This window comes from Eptesicus fuscus, chromosome 2 (genome assembly GCF_027574615.1).
Source record: "Eptesicus fuscus isolate TK198812 chromosome 2, DD_ASM_mEF_20220401, whole genome shotgun sequence".
Classification (NCBI taxonomy): domain Eukaryota; kingdom Metazoa; phylum Chordata; class Mammalia; order Chiroptera; family Vespertilionidae; genus Eptesicus; species Eptesicus fuscus.
In genome coordinates, this window is record NC_072474.1 from 72,289,625 (window position 1) to 72,307,678 (window position 18,054).

The window sequence follows — 18,054 nt, forward strand, 5'->3', positions numbered from 1 at the left end:
AGCATTACTTTTCACAAATTAAATTCTTACAATTTAGAAAAGGTACTACTCATGAGGTAATTTATTTAAGAAATTAATACATTTTATGCTTTCTCTAGGCTGGAATGATAAAAAGTCATGATGATGAGTATTTCATTGAACCCTTGGAAAGAGGTAAGCAGATGGAGGAAGAAAAGGGAAGGATTCATGTTGTCTACAAGCGATCAGCAGTAGAACGGGCTCCCATAGACATGTCCAAAGACTTCTACTACAGAGGTAGGCGTCTCTGACAAGGTTTAATATTAATTGTAATGTTAAGAAATGATGAAAACAATTCTCTAATCAATTAAGAGAATGTGATTGTTATGTGCTCTTGTGTAATGTGGAGGCAGCAAAAGAGGTTTATACAGGCAAAAGTAGGTTTATGGTTGTTTGTATGTATGAAAATAATACAGTAAGTAATATAAGAATAAACCCTTGTGTTTTGCCTACTCACACCTCTAAACCTCCTTTGCCTACCCTTGTATTTATAAAACACGAAATATGGCTTTCTTTTTTTGAAATGAATATAGTGCCCTGGCCAGTGTGGCTCAGTTGGTTGGGCATCATCCCGTGCACCTAAAGGTTGCCGGCTTGATTCCTGGTCAGGGCACATGCCCAGGTTGTGGGCTCCATCCCTGGTAGGGGCATGTAGGAGGCAGCTGATCGATGTTTCCCTCTGACATTGATGTTTTTCTCTCTCATCTTCTCCCTTCCTCTCTCTAAAAATCAATAAAAATCTTTAAAATTTTTTTAAAAATAAAAATGCATATAGGAATGTAAGTTATAGGCATTGTTTTATTCCGGTGCATTTTTGTATCCCCAATGTGTTTATTTATTATTTCTTTTAAAAGTTTCACATTAAAACTGTAATTTTTCTAGCTTATATTAAAATTTGAAAATATTTGTGTTTTCTAGAAGCATCTAAATTATGCTTTATTTATATCACTTAAAACATTTATAATAGTTATATTGACATGTCAAAGAGTTATATTTTGTTTTAAGAGTAGTGTGATTGGTATATTTGAAAATAAGTATGCTTTTTGACTTGAAGGTCTGTTTTCTAAAACTTGTTACATGTGGACGAGACACTGAGTTGAATGCTTTTGTTGAATTCTACTTCAAAATAGTCTGGAGCACTAAAATCAAAGTAAATTATGGCACAAGAAGATTTTCTATTTTTGTTTGTTTTAATGAAATCTGAAAGTAACTTGGCATTAAAGAGATATTCTTAGGTATAAAATTGGGTATAAAAGTTTCTTATATGGGGGAGAAAGGAAAATTGGGAATCTATGTTTTAAACCAAATCTCAAAAAGTCTATATTTACTTTTGCCAGGCCAACTTTCTGAATTAAAGATAATGGAAATTTCCCCTAGGGAGATTTCAAGGATATAAATAATCTTAATTGAGCAATTACCTATCTTCTTTATTGAGTTGTTACCTAGTTATTATATTGATTTTCAGATGTCACCAGCTTCCTTTAATATGCTAGTCTCATTGACTCGTAAAATTTAAAATAAGTGTAAAATGAATATGACCTGAAAATTTTTCGAAAAATTTCTGATTTGAAACAAAAGATTTGCATTAATAGATGTAGTACTGTGAAATGTGCACCTGTCCTAGAGGGTCACTGCCATCTAACAGAAAGAGAAGACACCATAATTAGACAGACAGTGAAAGTAGTAGGTCTACAACATCAAGTTGTTCTGTTTACCTTAGATTAATACCTTTCTGAGTTCTTTATCTGTGAATAGAGTTAAAATACATTGCACAATTGTAATAACTATTAGAAATGATATATGCACATTGCTGGATGCAGCCCTCAATAACAACAGGTGCTTAATCAAGGCTGGATATTGTTTTTGTTATTAATTTATTAGTACTTATTATTTTGTGCAAAAGATTTACATGTAGGAATTTTGATAAAGTTGAATAGTTAATTGTCTTCACGTGAATACATTACTGTTAATTCTCATTTATATTTTCATGTTTTAAAAATGCCATTCTAAATCAGAAGACTGGTTATGTCAAAGAATATATAGTAAGATACTATCTGTAGTTTTGGTTGTTATATATTAATCATATCTAATATTTCTTTTGAGACAACTGTTAAATATCTTAAAAAAAAAAAAAAGAAAAGCATAGCCCAGCCCTAACTGGTTTGGCTCAGTGGATAGAGTGTCTGCCTGTGGACTGGAAGGGTCCTGGGTTCGATTCTTGTCAAGGGCACATGCCCGGGTTGCAGGCTTGATCCACAGTAGGGGGTGTGCAGGAGGCAGCTGATCAATGATTCTCTTTCATCATTGATGTTTCTGTCTCTCTCTCCCTCTCTCTTCCTCTCTGAAATAAATAAAAATATATTTTAAAAAAAGCATAGCCCACATGTTGTGGAATCACATTGGAGGACTGGAGACCCGATTAGTCACTATGACTGTCATCCTGTTTGCTCCATCTGTCATACCTATAGTTTCACCAAGGTGTATCCTATTGCTCCATTTCAATTCCTGGAATTTTTATAAATATCAGCCCTGGTACTTTTTATTTATTTATTTATTTAAATATATTTTATTGAATTTTTACAGCGAGGCAAGGAGAGGGATAGAGTTAGAAACATCAATGAGAGAGAAACATTGATCAGCTGCCTCCTGCACACCCCCCACTGGGGATATGCCCGCAACCAAGGTACATGCCCTTGACCGGAATCGAACCTGGGAACTTTCAGTCCACAGGCCGATGCTCTATCCACTGAGCCAAACTGGTTAGGGCAGCCCTGGTACTTTTTATTAGTATGCTAACTACAGGGAAAAAGATAAGATTATTTTTTCTTAAAATAAAAAAATTGTGAGAAATAATATGTTTAATACTTTTTTTGATGCTAGGTTAGAGAAATTTAGTAGTCATGGCATATTAATATAAAAGAATTGAATGGGATTAAGTTAATTTGAGTTATTAATTTTTTTAATTATTTAAAATTTTATAGTATCAAAATCAACATACCCAGATTTTATAATGCGGACACCGAGACTGTTTGTTTTGAGTTTTTCACTTGTGAATGGAGACGATTGCCTTACAGTAGAAGTATTCCACAAAGGAGAGTAATGACATTTTGGAAAGGTTCTTAGTGGTCATGGGTGAAAGAAAAAGAGGTTCCTTTATTAACTCTCAATTATTTTGAAACTTGAACCAAAATAGAACCATTCAGTTTTCTTAGAATGTTCCATGATAAAACCTAGCATGAGCTTAATGATTTTTATTTTCTTATTTATGAAGTTCTGATTGAACTGAGTTACTGGTGATATCATTTGTCTCCTTTGGAGAATCTTAAATTGTAACCATATATTTTAGAAGTGTAAATCTCTTCCCAAGGCAAAAAGAGATTCAGATTCAGAACTGTAGGTGTACCATACTATAATTTTTAAAGTCTTCTTTTAACTTACTGGTCATAGGACTGAGAACCAAGCTTTTTCATGGACTAAATACTTTACAGCTAAAAATTAAGAATACATTTTCATACCCCATTTCATTATTTTAAAATGTAAAACGGAACAGATTCTAGAAAGAGAAAGGTATATTGACTTATAAATGAAAACTATAGTATAATATAAAATAGTGCCTTTTCTGGATCAATTCAGGGTGTTATTTAGGAGACACATGAGGTTTTTCCTTAAAAAGTTATATGAAGAGGAAAAAATTCATAAGATAAGATTTACTTAGAAAGAAACACATTTGAGGGCCCTGGTCTTCATAAATTTCTCTGACAGCAAGTCATCAGGAGGGGTTTTGAACTAAGCAAGGAACTTCTGACCCTACAGTTTCATCGGTAGGACCCATGTAATTAAATGTTCTGCATTTTGCTTGTTGTCACAGTAATTGCCTGGCTACGTGTCTTGCTTTGTCAGCTTGGCAACTCAGAACTGCCTTTGATTTGAGGTCTATAGATTGATACAAGCATTCTAAATTAAACCCCATTTTGATCTAAACTAGGTGAGTAATAACAAGATAGAGAGAAATCAGATTCGATTGTGATTGAAGTAAAATTGATGGGGTTGTTGGAATATATGTTAGGTTTAGAGAGAAAGAGAGTGATCAAGGGTGACTTGAACTTCTAATCAGGAAGACTAGAGAATTATCTTTCTAGATTTCAGGTATTTAAAATGAGAAATAGAAATAAGCTTGATGGGCAATGACAAATGGGAATGCATTTGGCATATTGAGTGTGAAGATAAATTAGAACAATGGGTGAAGTAAAAAGTGCATAGTATATTTTCATAATCATGTCCCAGATTCAGTGCATGAATGGCCTTATATGCATGTTCTGATAGAGGTGGGTAAAGGTTAGCTTCGGAGTCAGGTGAAAGCTATTGACTTGTGGATGCTTGGAATGTCTCTGCTTGCCTTCTAATCTCTCATTTTCAACTCTGTATCATTGAGAATAGAAGGTGTACAATGCACAGAAGTGGAAGCCCATGAAAGATGTTTGCTTCCTATCACTATAAGAGAGGAGGAAATTATGTCCTCAAAAAAAACAAGAACTAAAAAGAAAACAAAAATTATTTTTCTTCTACATTCAAGAACCCTAAACTATTTCATTTGACTGAAGGCTAACTTCTATTTCTATTCCTTCCTCTAAAAAAGATTTATCTGGGTTTCCAGTAAAAGTCATGACTTTGAACCAATGAAGATAGTATATTGTATGGTACAACTCAACAACAAAAACAACCTGCAACCATTCCCATATATTGCACAGATTCCCTTTCCTTGACTCTCAAAAGAGAATTTGTATTATTTTTGAAATGTGAAAAAATATGAAGAACTGTTTAAACATACATTGAACTCAGAAAATCACAGATTCAGTGCTCTGCTTTTAGAGTTACTCTTTAAAAAATAAGTCCTAAAGCACTTTTAGATTTGGTAGAATAAATATTCTCTTCCAGCCCTAGCTGGTTTGGATAGAGCATAGGCCTGCAGATCGAAGGGTCTCCGGTTCAATTCTAGCCAACGGCATGTACCTCATTTGCAGGCTCCTTCCAGGCTCAGGCCCTAGTCGGGGCTCATGCAGAGGCAACCAATCGATGTGTTTCTCTTACATCAGTGTTTCTCTCTGTCTTTCCCTCTCTTCCACTGTCTCTAAAAATCAATGGAAAAATGTCCTCTGTTAAGGATTAAAAAAAATATATTCTCTTCCCTTGCAGGACTTGCAGGTATTCATAACACACAGCCCTGTCAATTTCTGACAAAAAAATACCACCCTTTTCATTTAACAACAAACATGCACTTGGCATGCTTATGATAAAGAAACTTGTCTACTTTGTTATGGAGGGAGAGTTGAATTTACTTTATTTTTTGATTCCTGCTTTGGGAGTATGGAATTCACACCCATTTTTGGCATCTTTGGTTTGGACAAAATTATTTTATACTAGAGGCCCAGTGCATGAAATTTGTGCACTCACGGGGGGGTGGGGGGGCGTCCCTCAACATGGTCTGCACCTTCTCACAGTCTGGGGGCCCTCGGGGGATGTCTGACTGCCATGGAGGCAGGAGAGGCTCCCGCCACCACCGCTGCACTCACCAGCCATGAGCCCGGCTTCTGGCTGAGCAGTGCTCCCCCTGTGGGAGTGCACTGACCAGCAGGGGGCAGCTCCTGCATTGAGCATCTGCCCCTTGGTGGTCAGTGTGTATCATAGCGACCAGTCATTCCCCTGTTTGGTCGATTTGCATATTAGCCTTTTATTACATAGGATTTTATGGTCTTTGAATTTTTACTTGTTAACAACATGTGTAGTAAACCATTAAAAGATCATAAAGTTCACCTCCAGCATTTTATTAGTCATCAGTTTAAACTAAGATAAAAAACAAAACAGAACAAAATACACCCCTGACCATCTCTTGAGAATGTGTACATTGTCATTAGTAAGAAAGTTAGCTTCAGGCAGTCTGTTTAATTTAGAGTGTGGGAGCTGTTACTTGTATGACATCATCAGCTTTTCATATTTTTTATTTAATCCCTAGGCCTTTAGGTTTCTCCCTTCAAATTACAAACTCTTCATTCACCAGAAGCTTTGTGTTAAAGTAATTTTTGTAATTACTTCCTACTAGTGGGAAACAAGGAATAGTAAGCCTTTATCTCCTAGCTTCCTTTCAGGATTTTCATTTTCCTGCATGAACCCAAGTGCTTGTGATGCTGGTGTGGTTGTCATGGCGCTGTGAAGGAGTCTTTGTCCCAGGTGGGAAACATGTACAAGTCTGAAATGATTTGGGAGTTGCTCCTGGTTGCTGGGGAATGAAACTATGAAATAAGAACTGGAATAATGGGAAGACTATTCCTTATTTTAGGGGTCCTAGGAACAGAGTCCTTCCTTGAATCTATAAACATGTCAATAGGTGCTAAAACCCTTTGTAATTGCAAGTTCTCATGACCTATGCCCCGGCCAAAGAGAAACATTGATAGGCTTTGTAATACACATGCGTGCACGCACATGCATGCACACACACACATATCAAACAAGAGAAATGAAATTGAGCAGATTTTTTTTAATTAAATGAAGCATGGAACATAATATGTCTAAATCATTAAGATCTGCTAAGTAGCAGCCATTCTTTTAGGTAGATGTTAAATGATAAAAATTTCCCAACTGTGTATAGTTTATCATTTGAGGGTCAGCCATTCAAAAAGGCTAGCACTATTGGATTCATATGGAAATACTAATTATATTTATTGCATTCCTTTTCAGTAAGGTTTTCTGTCTTTTATAATATAGGTATTTATAACAATTATTGATCAAAATGGAGGCGATTGAAGATTGAATTATTACATAAGATAACCAGGAATCAGGGTGCTAGTTAAAGAGCTCTCATATGTGACACATAAGAGTAATACTTTTTATTAAAATATCTTACTGGGCTATTCTATCTCTTCATGAACAGTTTCAAAAAAAGGAATTTGTTTATGAAATAAACTTCATATTCCAATAAAGAATTGAAGTGGAAAGAGTATTGACAATTCAGAGATGCTGAATTACCATTTAGTTTTTGATGTGGCATTAATGGAAAAAGAATTGGAAGGTTTCAGATATATCTGGGAGATTGAAGTACAATTGAAAGCAGTTAATTTATCTGAGGGCAGAAAGCTAATGCAGATAATTTAGACCAGATCTTAATTCTTAAATTAAATGACTGCCTACTCAGAAGTAACTACAGTAGACCCTTGAACAACACAGGGGTTAGGGACACCAACCCTCGTGCAGTCAGAAATCTGGGAATAACTTTTGATTCCCTACAAAACTTTACTATTAGCCTGCTGTTGACCGGAAGCTTTACTAAACAGTTGATTATCACATATTGGTATGTTATATGTATTATATTCTTTATTCTTACCATAAAGTATGCTACAGAAAAGAAAATGGTATTAAAATTATAAGGAAGAGAAAAATAAATTTACTGTACATGTTTATTGATCTGCGTATGTAAGTGGAACTGTGTAGTTCAAACCTGTGTTGTTCAAGGGTCAACTGTCTACCAGTTGGCTCATGAGGGAGCAATTAATACCAAGAAGAAATTTTGTTAGTAATTAAAATGCATTTATTATTTCTAAATATAAAATATAACCTATTATAAAAATAGGCTTTTAGTGTTTGGCTTTATTCATGTCAACCATTTTTGCTTAGGAGGGATAGACTGTTTTAAGTAAAATATTAAGTACATTTTGACAGTGCTCTTGTCAAGTGTGCCTGCTTTAAACACATGGCCAAACCTGTACTTATTTTCTTTTCATGTACAGCTTATAAACTTTCATGTTAGTGAGTGGGGAGTATTTGTGTAAGGAATTTGAGTGTTTCTGGAGGTTCATTATTTCTAACTAATATGGCTGATATTAAGATAATTTGCTGTAAAGTAGATTTTATTTTTTCTGTCATTGACTATTTTCTTTTCCCTGTTGGCTCGTCAGTCTTCAACTTTAAATATAACATTTCTTTATGATGATCAATGTTATTCACTTCTGTTTGTCTTCATTTGGTACTTTGCAAAAATGTTTTCCCCTGTAGCCCCCCTGCATGATTGTGGTGTGTTTTTCTCGGTTCTCTCTTTCATTATAGGGTCATTTTATCCCTGTCTCTCTGCAAGGCATCTTCCTGGTAGATGAGGTGAAGGCTATTAATATTGAAGAGAAATGCAGTAATGGGGAAAAATAAGTTTAGCATAAAATAATAGTTTTATTTGCTAATTGTTTGAAATCAGATGATGGGTACTGTGAATTAAAATGCAAGAGCCACACATAGGTCAAAATAAATGCTCCTTTAATACAGAATTCTGCCAAGTAGCTTAATATTTGGTTTTATTCTTTCTAAATACCAGAAATTTTACTCAGATTTTCATCTTCTCTAAATACCTAAATTTAAAAGTTCTTAATGAAAGTTCTAAACTTGGGACTTTGTGTATGATAAAAAGATTTGTTCTAGGAACATTTGGAGCCATTTCCCTAAATGAGAATATGTTTATTATAGATAAATAATTATATGCAACATATTCTTGTATCATTTTCTAATACCTCACGGTGTATCTGGAAAATACACTGAGTGGCCAGATTATTATGATCTCTGAATGCATAATAATCTGGCCACTCAGTGTGTGTGTGTGTGTGTGTGTGTGTGTGTGTGTGTGTGTGGCCCGGTACATGAATTCATGCTGGTGGGGTCCGGCCAGCCTGGCCAGGGGGAGAGGACATGGGTGGTTGGCCGGCCGGCCTGCCTGCTGGTTGAACTCCTGGTCAAGGGGACAATTTGCATATTAACCTTTTATTATATAGGATATACACTGAGTGGCCAGATTATTATGCATTCAGAGATCATAATAATCTGGCCACTCAGTTTATCTTGGACAGGTCTGAATGAGGTATGAGTTCAAATTTTGTTTGTTTACTTGCTTCTCAACTTTCAGAACTATTGTGGCCACTTATCTTCCCCCCACATTAATGTGTTATTTGTATTTAGGTGAGATATTAGTTTATAATTTCAGAGCTCTGATTAATAATATCAAACATTCTAAACCTTTGACTATATTCTTATCAAAGGCCAAAAGACAATCTTTAATTCTGAATGTTTTTTAGCCAATTCCTATGGAAGGTTTTGTTTCTCTCTAGCGTGCTTTATAAATTGCTGTATGTTCTTTAAGTGTCAAGAATAATGTCTGTGTGGTACTGAAACTTTGCATTTTATCTTCAGCCCTCTGCCTCAGAATTTTGGCAGGTTTTGTTTTTGTTTTATCAATTCTTACCCAATGTGCTAAAAATAAATTTAAAAAATCAATGTGTAATGCCCTTTTAGTGAGAAAAGTGAGTGATAAAAGCAGATTCTCTTTATGTTCCTGCCATGATACCAGTACTAATAAAATGCCACTATACAGAATTCTAACAAGAAGAAATTAGGGTATTAAAATGGCTTTTAAAATTCTTCATTTCCAATTTTGGATGGCATATATAGATAAAACCAATATAGGAATTTGATGTAAATAAACATTGTCGTTTCTCATTTCATGAGCCTGGGCTCGGTTTTTGAGTCTGGGCGAAATCCTAGTGGCCATCACTGCTAGGTATAGTAAACGCACCTCCCTATTTATGTTTCAAGGAGATATCATTAAGTTAGTCAGGCTAGGTCTGTTGCTTTTGTCTCTTTCAACATTCTTCTCTCCGTTTGTGATGACCCAACATTTGAAAAGCCAATAGAAGGATCTGTATGTTTGTTATAGGGTTGCTGTCATCTGAGTTCCTCCGGGTAGCTTTCCTTCACCCACCAGTACGCTCTTAAATTAATGGAAGAAATGTTTTAACCTCCTGCCCTCTCAGACTTACCCAGATTAGTAATGAACATTTATGATATACCCTAGTATTATTTTTATAGATCTGAAGCATGGACAAGAGAATCATTATAATAATCACCCAGATTTTTATTTTTGAATAAAAACCCAACTTTCATGGGTATTTTATCTTTCCTAGTTATATGGCCCCCACTATATTGCAACTCAGACCTCAACTCAAAGCGTACACAAGAGCATCACTCCACTCTGTTTCTTCTTTTTGTGACTTTCTGACAACTTTGATAAAGCAACTCATACCATTTGAATGAACTTCCAAGTTTTGTATTCTAATTAGAAATAAGTAAATGGGAAGCCAAGAATTTACTCTTAAGTGGTGGGAATTATGAACATGGACCTTCCTTTTATTAATAGAATGGCTACATTGTAGCACATATTCATTCTTTACAAATATTTGTGGGGAAAACTAAAGAACAAACAAAAACAGGGGAGGAGAAAGCCCAGCTATCTTATATCCTGGAATGCATCTTGTTTGTACATGTGTTTTACATGTTAACCAGTACATGGGCTTCTTTGGCTGGCTGAGTAGGTCCCGCCGGGCTGATATTCCTTGTCTGCCTGGCAGCTGCTAGCCCTGCTGGCATTCACTGCAGGTCTCTCTCAACTTGACTGGAGGCTGCTCTCCCAGGTGCCGCAGACCACCCTGAGTTCTGGCCAGGAACCTGGTGTACCCGGCCCGTGTGATCCTCCCACAGCTTTGGTTGAGGGATCGCGTTGATCCTGGATTAGCAGCTGCAACAGGCTCCCCAGGAAACGCAGACATTGTGTTCCTATAGCACAGGAACCGAGGGGAGTCATGGCCCTGGCTTCCTCAGCTGCTACCGGACTGATGGGATTAAATGCTAGCAGTCCTTGAGGTGTTCTTCCAGAGTCCCCAAAATAGTTCAGGAAAAAAAGCTTTGGCCTTGGAGGTCCTCCATGATCTGTAGTTTCAATTCAGTGTCCCTTCTGTTCTGAGAAGTGGCCTTGAAGGGTACTGTCTCCTCGTGGCTGCCTGTCCCCCTTGCCCCAGAAGCAGTCTAAGGTCAAAAGAGCCAAGGTTGCCTTTTCCTTCCTCTAACTAAGTGCTTTTTCCTCACTCCTCCAGCCTCATCACTTAGACTATGGCTCGAGCTTTCTCTCATAGGAGGAAAAACAAACAAATTAAAAGACCTTTAAGTTCCCACCTCCATCCAGGTCTAGTGTTGATATATATTAGGTGAGAACTAAGGATTTAGAAAACCCTTTCTCTCTCCAGACAGCCTCACTTATGAATCTATTTTCTTTAGAAAATCTTACTTGAACTCCCTAAGTTGAATATTGAGTTGCTTTATATTCTTGATGCAAGAATCCTAGTGTCCAACCGTCTCTATCCCTTCCCTTCCTCCTCCTCCTTTCAAGGCCTTCCAGTCAGTGCTTGGAGATGATCAACAAGGAGGTCATCTATGCAACAAAGGCAGAGAAGAATGAGCATGATCTTTCCCAGATATCATCCCGATTGCATAAATTACCATCTTTCTAGGACCCACCTTGTTGTAATTCCACATTATTGTATTTATAGAAACTATAAATATCAAGGGATTGTTGAAATGCCTCTTTTTGGAATTTTTTTCCTCCCCCATTTTATACATGTAATTTCAGATAAGGAATGACAAAAAACAATAGGGTTACAAATGGAATTAATATCAGAAAAAATAAATGTTACCTCCATAACTTAAGCACACATACCACATGATTTGCAATCTGAAATGCATCACAAATAAAGCTTTGACATCCTGAATCACGAGAACCTTGAAATCTTCAGATTTCCAATGTTTTTATGTCTAATTTCTGAGTCTTTTAAAAAAATATATATTTTATTGATTTTTTACAGAGAGGGAAGGGAGAGAGAGAGAGTTAGAAACATCGATGATGAGAGAAACATCAATCAGCTGCCTCCTGCACACCTCCCACTTGGGATATGCCCACAACCAAGGTATGTGCCCTTGACCGGAATCGAACCCCAGACCTTGCAGTCTGCAGGCCGACGCTCTATCCACTGAGCAAATTTCTGAGTCTTAATTTTACTTTACTATTATTTTCTTTTTCTAACTAATATCTGCAAATATAGAATTTTATCCCCAGTTTCACAGAATTTTATTCATGATTAAAAGAGGAAATCAAATTTATTCTCTTTGTGAATATAAAAACCTGATGCTCTATTTATATGATTTAAAATAAGTGATTTTTATGCAAATCAGAAAATAGTAGTATAGTTATCATGAGCTTATATACTCACCTTCTCAGGATTTTTCTAACTTTTGGTCCTTAGATATAATAATATGTTGAAAGTTAAAGGTATCATGACCAGTCCTCCTTCAGTACAAATAGGGAGGTCATCTGTTTTAGTCTTTTACAGTTCTTGGCAATAATAAAGGAAAAATTAATAAGGCCAGTCATGAAGGCAGTTTCTTACTTTAGGTACCCAGATCCAGTGACTAAAGCTTAAAGGACAGTTTGAATGTGATATACAGCAGAAAAACTAATGGGAATAGGAAACCATAGTGCTCAGTATTTAGTCCCTTGAGAATACCCTTATATATTCTAGGTATAGGGGCAGAATATGTTTATTTCAGAAAGAATATTTTGATTAGCATAAGAACACGTTGCTTTAAGATGGGATCACACACATTCTCTGTTCAACCCCCTTTCCACACATACTCTAACTCCACCTTAACGGCCATTCCTATAAAAGGTGTTTCATAGCCAAAGGAAGATAGTCCAACTGTGTTAAGTTTCTTAGAGTAAGGTTAGCCAAGGCATATCCTATATAAAGACAGACTCAAACATTTGAATCTGACCTCTTGAGCCAGTTTTAAAATTAGATCTTCAACCTGGGTCTTTAGAAGACTAAAGAAATCAAGAATCTAAGCAGTTACTATTTTGTATGCAAGACTATTTAACATGTTTCTCTCTAACAATCTTTACTATTTCCCATCTTACAGAAAAGGAAACAGAGATATTTTTTCAGCTAGCTTATGAAAACATGAAAACATTCATCAGAGATGTAATAAGTGTCCATAATTTATGCCTTCAAAAAGTCTGAAGACATAATATGAACTTATTAATGATGAGTTTTAGACAAACCTCTAGTATGTTATTGATACAATATACCGTACATTGTTTTTATTTTTATTAGGTCCTCAATATATGCTCTCTCATCAAAGAGTGTGGTATACTTCAATAAAGGTTGGTAAAGAAACATACAATTAAAACTAAACCTTCCTATATAATAAAAGCCTAATATGCAAATTGACTGAACGGAGGAACAACCGGTCGCTATGATGTGCACTGACCACCAGGGAGCAGACAATCAACGCAGGAGCTGCCCCCTGGTGGTCAGTGTGCTCCTACAGGGGGAGCGCCACTCAGCCAAAAGCCAGGCTCATGGCTGGTGGGCAAGCACAGCGGTGGTGGTGGGAGCCTCTCCCACCTCTGCTGCAGGCTGGTGGTAAGGAGTGAGGGGTCCTGGACTGTGAGAGCCCCGGACTGCGAGAGGGATGTCTGACTGCCGGCTTAGGTCTGATCCCTAGGGGAATCGGGCCTAAGCCAGCAGGCAGACAGCCCCCAAGGGGTCCCAGATTACAATAGGGTGCAGGCTGGGCTGAGGGACCCCTCCCCTCCCAGTGCACGAATCTCATGCACCGGGCCTCTAGTAACGCCTTATAATGACTGATCTAGAAAACATGTTATACAACTTTAGGGATATCAGTGTTTGAGGGTTTTAAAAGATATTGAAAAATACCTAGGTTTTGCATCAAGATTCAATAACAGGAGAAAGGAAGACATCCCTAAGGAAGGAGAAGTTTAGGCACTGACATTGGTTATAGCCGTGGTCGGCAAACTGCGGCTCGCGAGCCACATGCGGCTCTTTGACCCCTTGAGTGTGGCTCTTCCACAAAATACCACGGCCTGGGCGAGTCTATTTTGAAGAAGTGGCATTAGAAGAAGTTTAAGTTTAAAAATTGTGGCTCTCAAAGGAAATTTCAATCGTTGTACTGTTGATATTTGGCTCTGTTGACTAATGAGTTTGCCGACCACTGGGTTATAGTATGGTGATATTATTAATAGCTGCGGCATTAGTACTAAAAGTGTAAAAGGCACTTGTAGAAATATTACCTCAAGATTTATTGTTACACTAGAGGCCTGGTGCACGAAACTCATGCACCGGTACAGTCCCTAGGCCTGGCCTGCAATCAGGGCCATCTTCCCCAGCTGCCGGCAGCTGGCCCTGCCCCCTCCACCGCCACCCACTCCCAGTTCCCCATTCCCCATCAGGCGATCGGAGCTTGCCGGCCAGGGGAGGGACCAAGAGGTTGGCCAGCAAGCCCCGATCAGGCGATTGGGGCCTGCGGGCTAAGGGTAGCTTCTGTGTTGAGCGTCTGCCCCCTGGTGGTCAGTGTGCATCATTGTGAATGGTCATTCTGCATATTACCCTTTTGTTATCCTATATAATAAAGAATTAATATGTAAATGATTGTCACACTGTCACGCTGTAATGACTGATCAGCAGGGTCCTGAGGCTGCGTGGCGCCTGGCCAGGGCAGGGGACCTCAGGCCGTGCCCCCTGCCCCGGCACTGGGCCGGGGGACCTGAGGCTGCACCCCGCTGCTCCAGGGGACCTGAGGCCACATACCCCCAGTGGGGCTTGTCGGGGGACCTGAGGCTGCACCCCCTGCCTGGTGGGGTTTGGGGGTGGGGCTGGCCAGGTCTGGGTCTTATGCAATTTTGACTTGTGTGCGGGTGCATGGGGACTTGACTCTGGGTCCCATGGCGCATTCCAGACTCTGACAGGAGGGAGATTTTCATATACATTTTACTAATTTTCTTTCATCTGACACTCTTATTATAGAGAAAGGGCAAATAGCAATATTAAAATATTTCCTCTAATTAATTCCCTTTTAATGTGTATGAATTTTGTGCACTGGGCCACTAGTATAGGATAATAACTACTTCAATCAGATTGACTCACTGTTTAAGTTGTTATTGATGGGGTGAATATTTTCCCCCTTTAGTATAACTTTAGCCCAGAGGCTTACTATTAAGTAGTTTTGTGACTTAGGTCAAATTACTTACGGATCAGTCCCTCAGTTTCCTCATTTACAAGGCAAAAAAATAAATAAATAAATAAAAGTAGTATTTACTTTAACCTTTTGCACTCGGATGTCGAGTGTGACTCAACACGGTTAGCATCGGTAGCAGCTCTTTTTATACTCTTTGAATGTATCAATAATTTGAAATATAAAAAAATCCAAATAAGTTTGTATGAAAAGAAACTCCAGTTTTTTATTCTACTGCCGTGCTTTGTAAAATCTGGAGTATTTAAAAAATCAAATTCCGAGTAGAATAAAGGAATCGAGAAAAAAGCAAGCGAGTGCAAAGGGTTTTAAAGGATTGTTCTTTAGATTATTTTGATATTGACGTAAAGCATTTAGCATTAGTTCCTGGCACTTACTAAGCACTCAGTAAAATTTACCTCTTACTACTCTTTTATCATAATTACATTTTCCCTTCATGTTAATTTTATACTCATGTAAGAGTCATCCACCATATTTCCTTGAGCATGTGGTTTGTTGTTTTCATCATAGCATCACTTGTGTTTTCTCCTTTTGGTATCACGTACATGCTCTCTCTCTCATGTCTCTACTTTCATCTTCCAGGAAATTGTTCTCCAGTAGAATTTTCTGTGATAATGAGAATGTGCTACATTAGTGTGGTTCAGTATGGTAACCACTAGCCATATGTAGCCTATTGGACTGAGGAACTGAATGTTTAATTTTATTTAACTTTAGTGAATTTAAATTTAAAGGGCTGCATGTGACTAGATGTTCTTGTATTGGGGAGCACAGATCGAGGGTTTTCACCATGATGTATATCTCATTTAATGGTGTTCAAAGTTCTTTCATAAGCCTTATTTCATTTGAGTCTCCCCCAAATTACATGACATAGAATAAGTGGGATTACCCCAATTTTCTCTCTTTGTTCAACACTGCTTATGCAAGGTCTAGCACAGGGCCTAACACAGAACAGGTGTTCAGTAAACATTGATTGAATGAATGAATGAATGAATGATTTTGATACTCAGTAGTGTATCTTGCCTAAGGAAAATAACTTAAAATATTCTCCCCACTCTTAATTTGATGATAAATTCAGGTTTTGCAAGAACTTTTAAAGTGAACAAAAGGATCTTTCAACTAAAATTTGTCAGGAAGGTAAAAAATGAAATCGTACATAAGACAGCCAGTGTGACATACAAGAAGAACCACAGTGTCAGAGATTCTTTGTGATTTGTAGGAGAAAATTCCAAGGAGTATAATCCAAAAGAGCACTTTTCACCTCAGATGATTATCAAACCCAGACTTTGTAATGAAGTTTCCTGCTGGTGGTCTGAGGGGCCTTCATAACACAGTTTGTCGGAGCATCAGAGGATGGTGGTTGAATGAGACTCGGAATGGGACAGCAGCACAGAAGAGCCTGGGGTGCTGCAGATTTGTGATGTAGAGCTTAGTCACGATGGCATCTGTCACACGTTTCATTTCTTCCTCTTACTCTAAAGGTATTTATTTTTTTCATCTTTATGAACCCAATTGGGAGACACAACTAGTGCACTGATGGATGATATACGTCTTCTCTGTCTTCATAAATATATGGTTGGAATTAGGGCCTTTTGCCCCTTTGTAGCTATTGGTTTTCAACACCATTATTGCCAAATTTCTGTAAAGAACATACTTGTTTTTGTTTCCTCCTATCTTACATATGTTTTGCTCCTTCCATAGCATATATTATTTTGATTTTCCTCATGGTTTTGCTTATCACTTAGTCCTCTAAACCACCTCCCCCTTAGCTTGGCTCTGATCCTCAGCACTGTCCATAAATAGTTCTCCCCAGATACTGAAAAACACTTAAAAATTTCAATAGAGCCCAGCCGGTATGGCTCAGTGGGTGAGCATCGTCCCATGCCCTGGGAAGTTGCAGGTTCTATTCTCAGTTAGGGCACATGCCCAGGTTATGGGTTCAGTCCCTGGTGGGGTGTGTGTGTGTGCAGGAGTTAGCCAATTGATGTTTCTCTCTCATAAATGTTTCCATCTTTCTTCTCTCCACTCCTCAATCTCTAAAATAAATAAAAACATTAAAATCTTTTTCAATATATTTTTTTCTCAGCACTTGTTCTCTTGCACCTCTTCATGGCATTTGATAGCATATTATTTATTTAAGTTTTCTGTTCTTTTAGCTTCTGTCATACTCACTGTAGCCTCCTTTTTACTTTTTATCTCCAATCAGTTATTTAGGGTCTCTTTTCTCTTTTATCATTCAGTATTCTACTTTTCCTCATATTTAATTTTATTTTACATAGTTTCAAAGTAGATTTTTTTTTTTTTAATACAGCCTTAAGGATTTTCTCTACTGTAAATCCTTGTCTTTCCTGGTGTGGGTTTTGGAACCTGACAGACCTGGATTCAAATAGTGGCTTTGCTGTTGATTATCAACTCCAGGTACCAAGGCCTCATTTATAAAATTGAAATTCATGCCCTCTGCAAAATGGGCGGTCAACTCACAATCTCTCTCACACCTTTCCCTTTTTCTTTCTTTCCACCGCCAAAATAACTCCCTTTCTCATTCAGGAAGACTAGTTAATACCATCTTACAAATATCCTATTTTACAAGTTTAAAACTAAAACACAAAAAAACCAGTGTGCTCACAGAAATGATACGTTGTGATGTTTGTTTTAAAAGATCTGTCTTCCATCCTGGTAGAATCCTACCTAATAATAGACAAATATGCAAATTGACCGTACCTTCGCTATGCCCGCCATTGGCCAGGAGGCGCAGGGGGGCGGGACTCTGGATGGCCGGGGTGGCCGATTGGGCCGGTGGGACGCTGAGCTCGCGTCGCCAGTGGCGGCTCGAGCTCAGCATCTGCGCCATGGCTGTGCTGCGGCACAGAAGGGGCCTCTGGGGCTAGCTCACGTCCCACAGGGGACCATCAAAAGCGGGGGAGCTGGGTGCCTGTCCGCTCAGGCACCAGGCCTTTCAGAAGCCTCTGACCCTACACATGCATGATTCAATCATGCACTGGGCCTCTAGTTTATAGAATGAAACAACAAACAATGGGAGAACGTATTTAAAATAGATTCATTTGGCAATTGACT

At 37.9% G+C, this 18,054-nt stretch overlaps 1 protein-coding gene across 1 annotated transcript in view; it reads left to right on the forward strand.

Moving 5' to 3' along the window:
- The window catches only part of ADAMTS3 (ADAM metallopeptidase with thrombospondin type 1 motif 3), a 231,747-nt gene that overhangs the window by 106,359 nt on the left and 107,334 nt on the right, over positions 1 to 18,054 (forward strand). Inside the window, exon 4 of the mRNA XM_008157465.3 lies at positions 99 to 255. Within this exon, the coding sequence (XP_008155687.2) occupies positions 99 to 255 (157 nt within the window). The remainder of the gene's footprint in view (positions 1 to 98; positions 256 to 18,054) is intronic.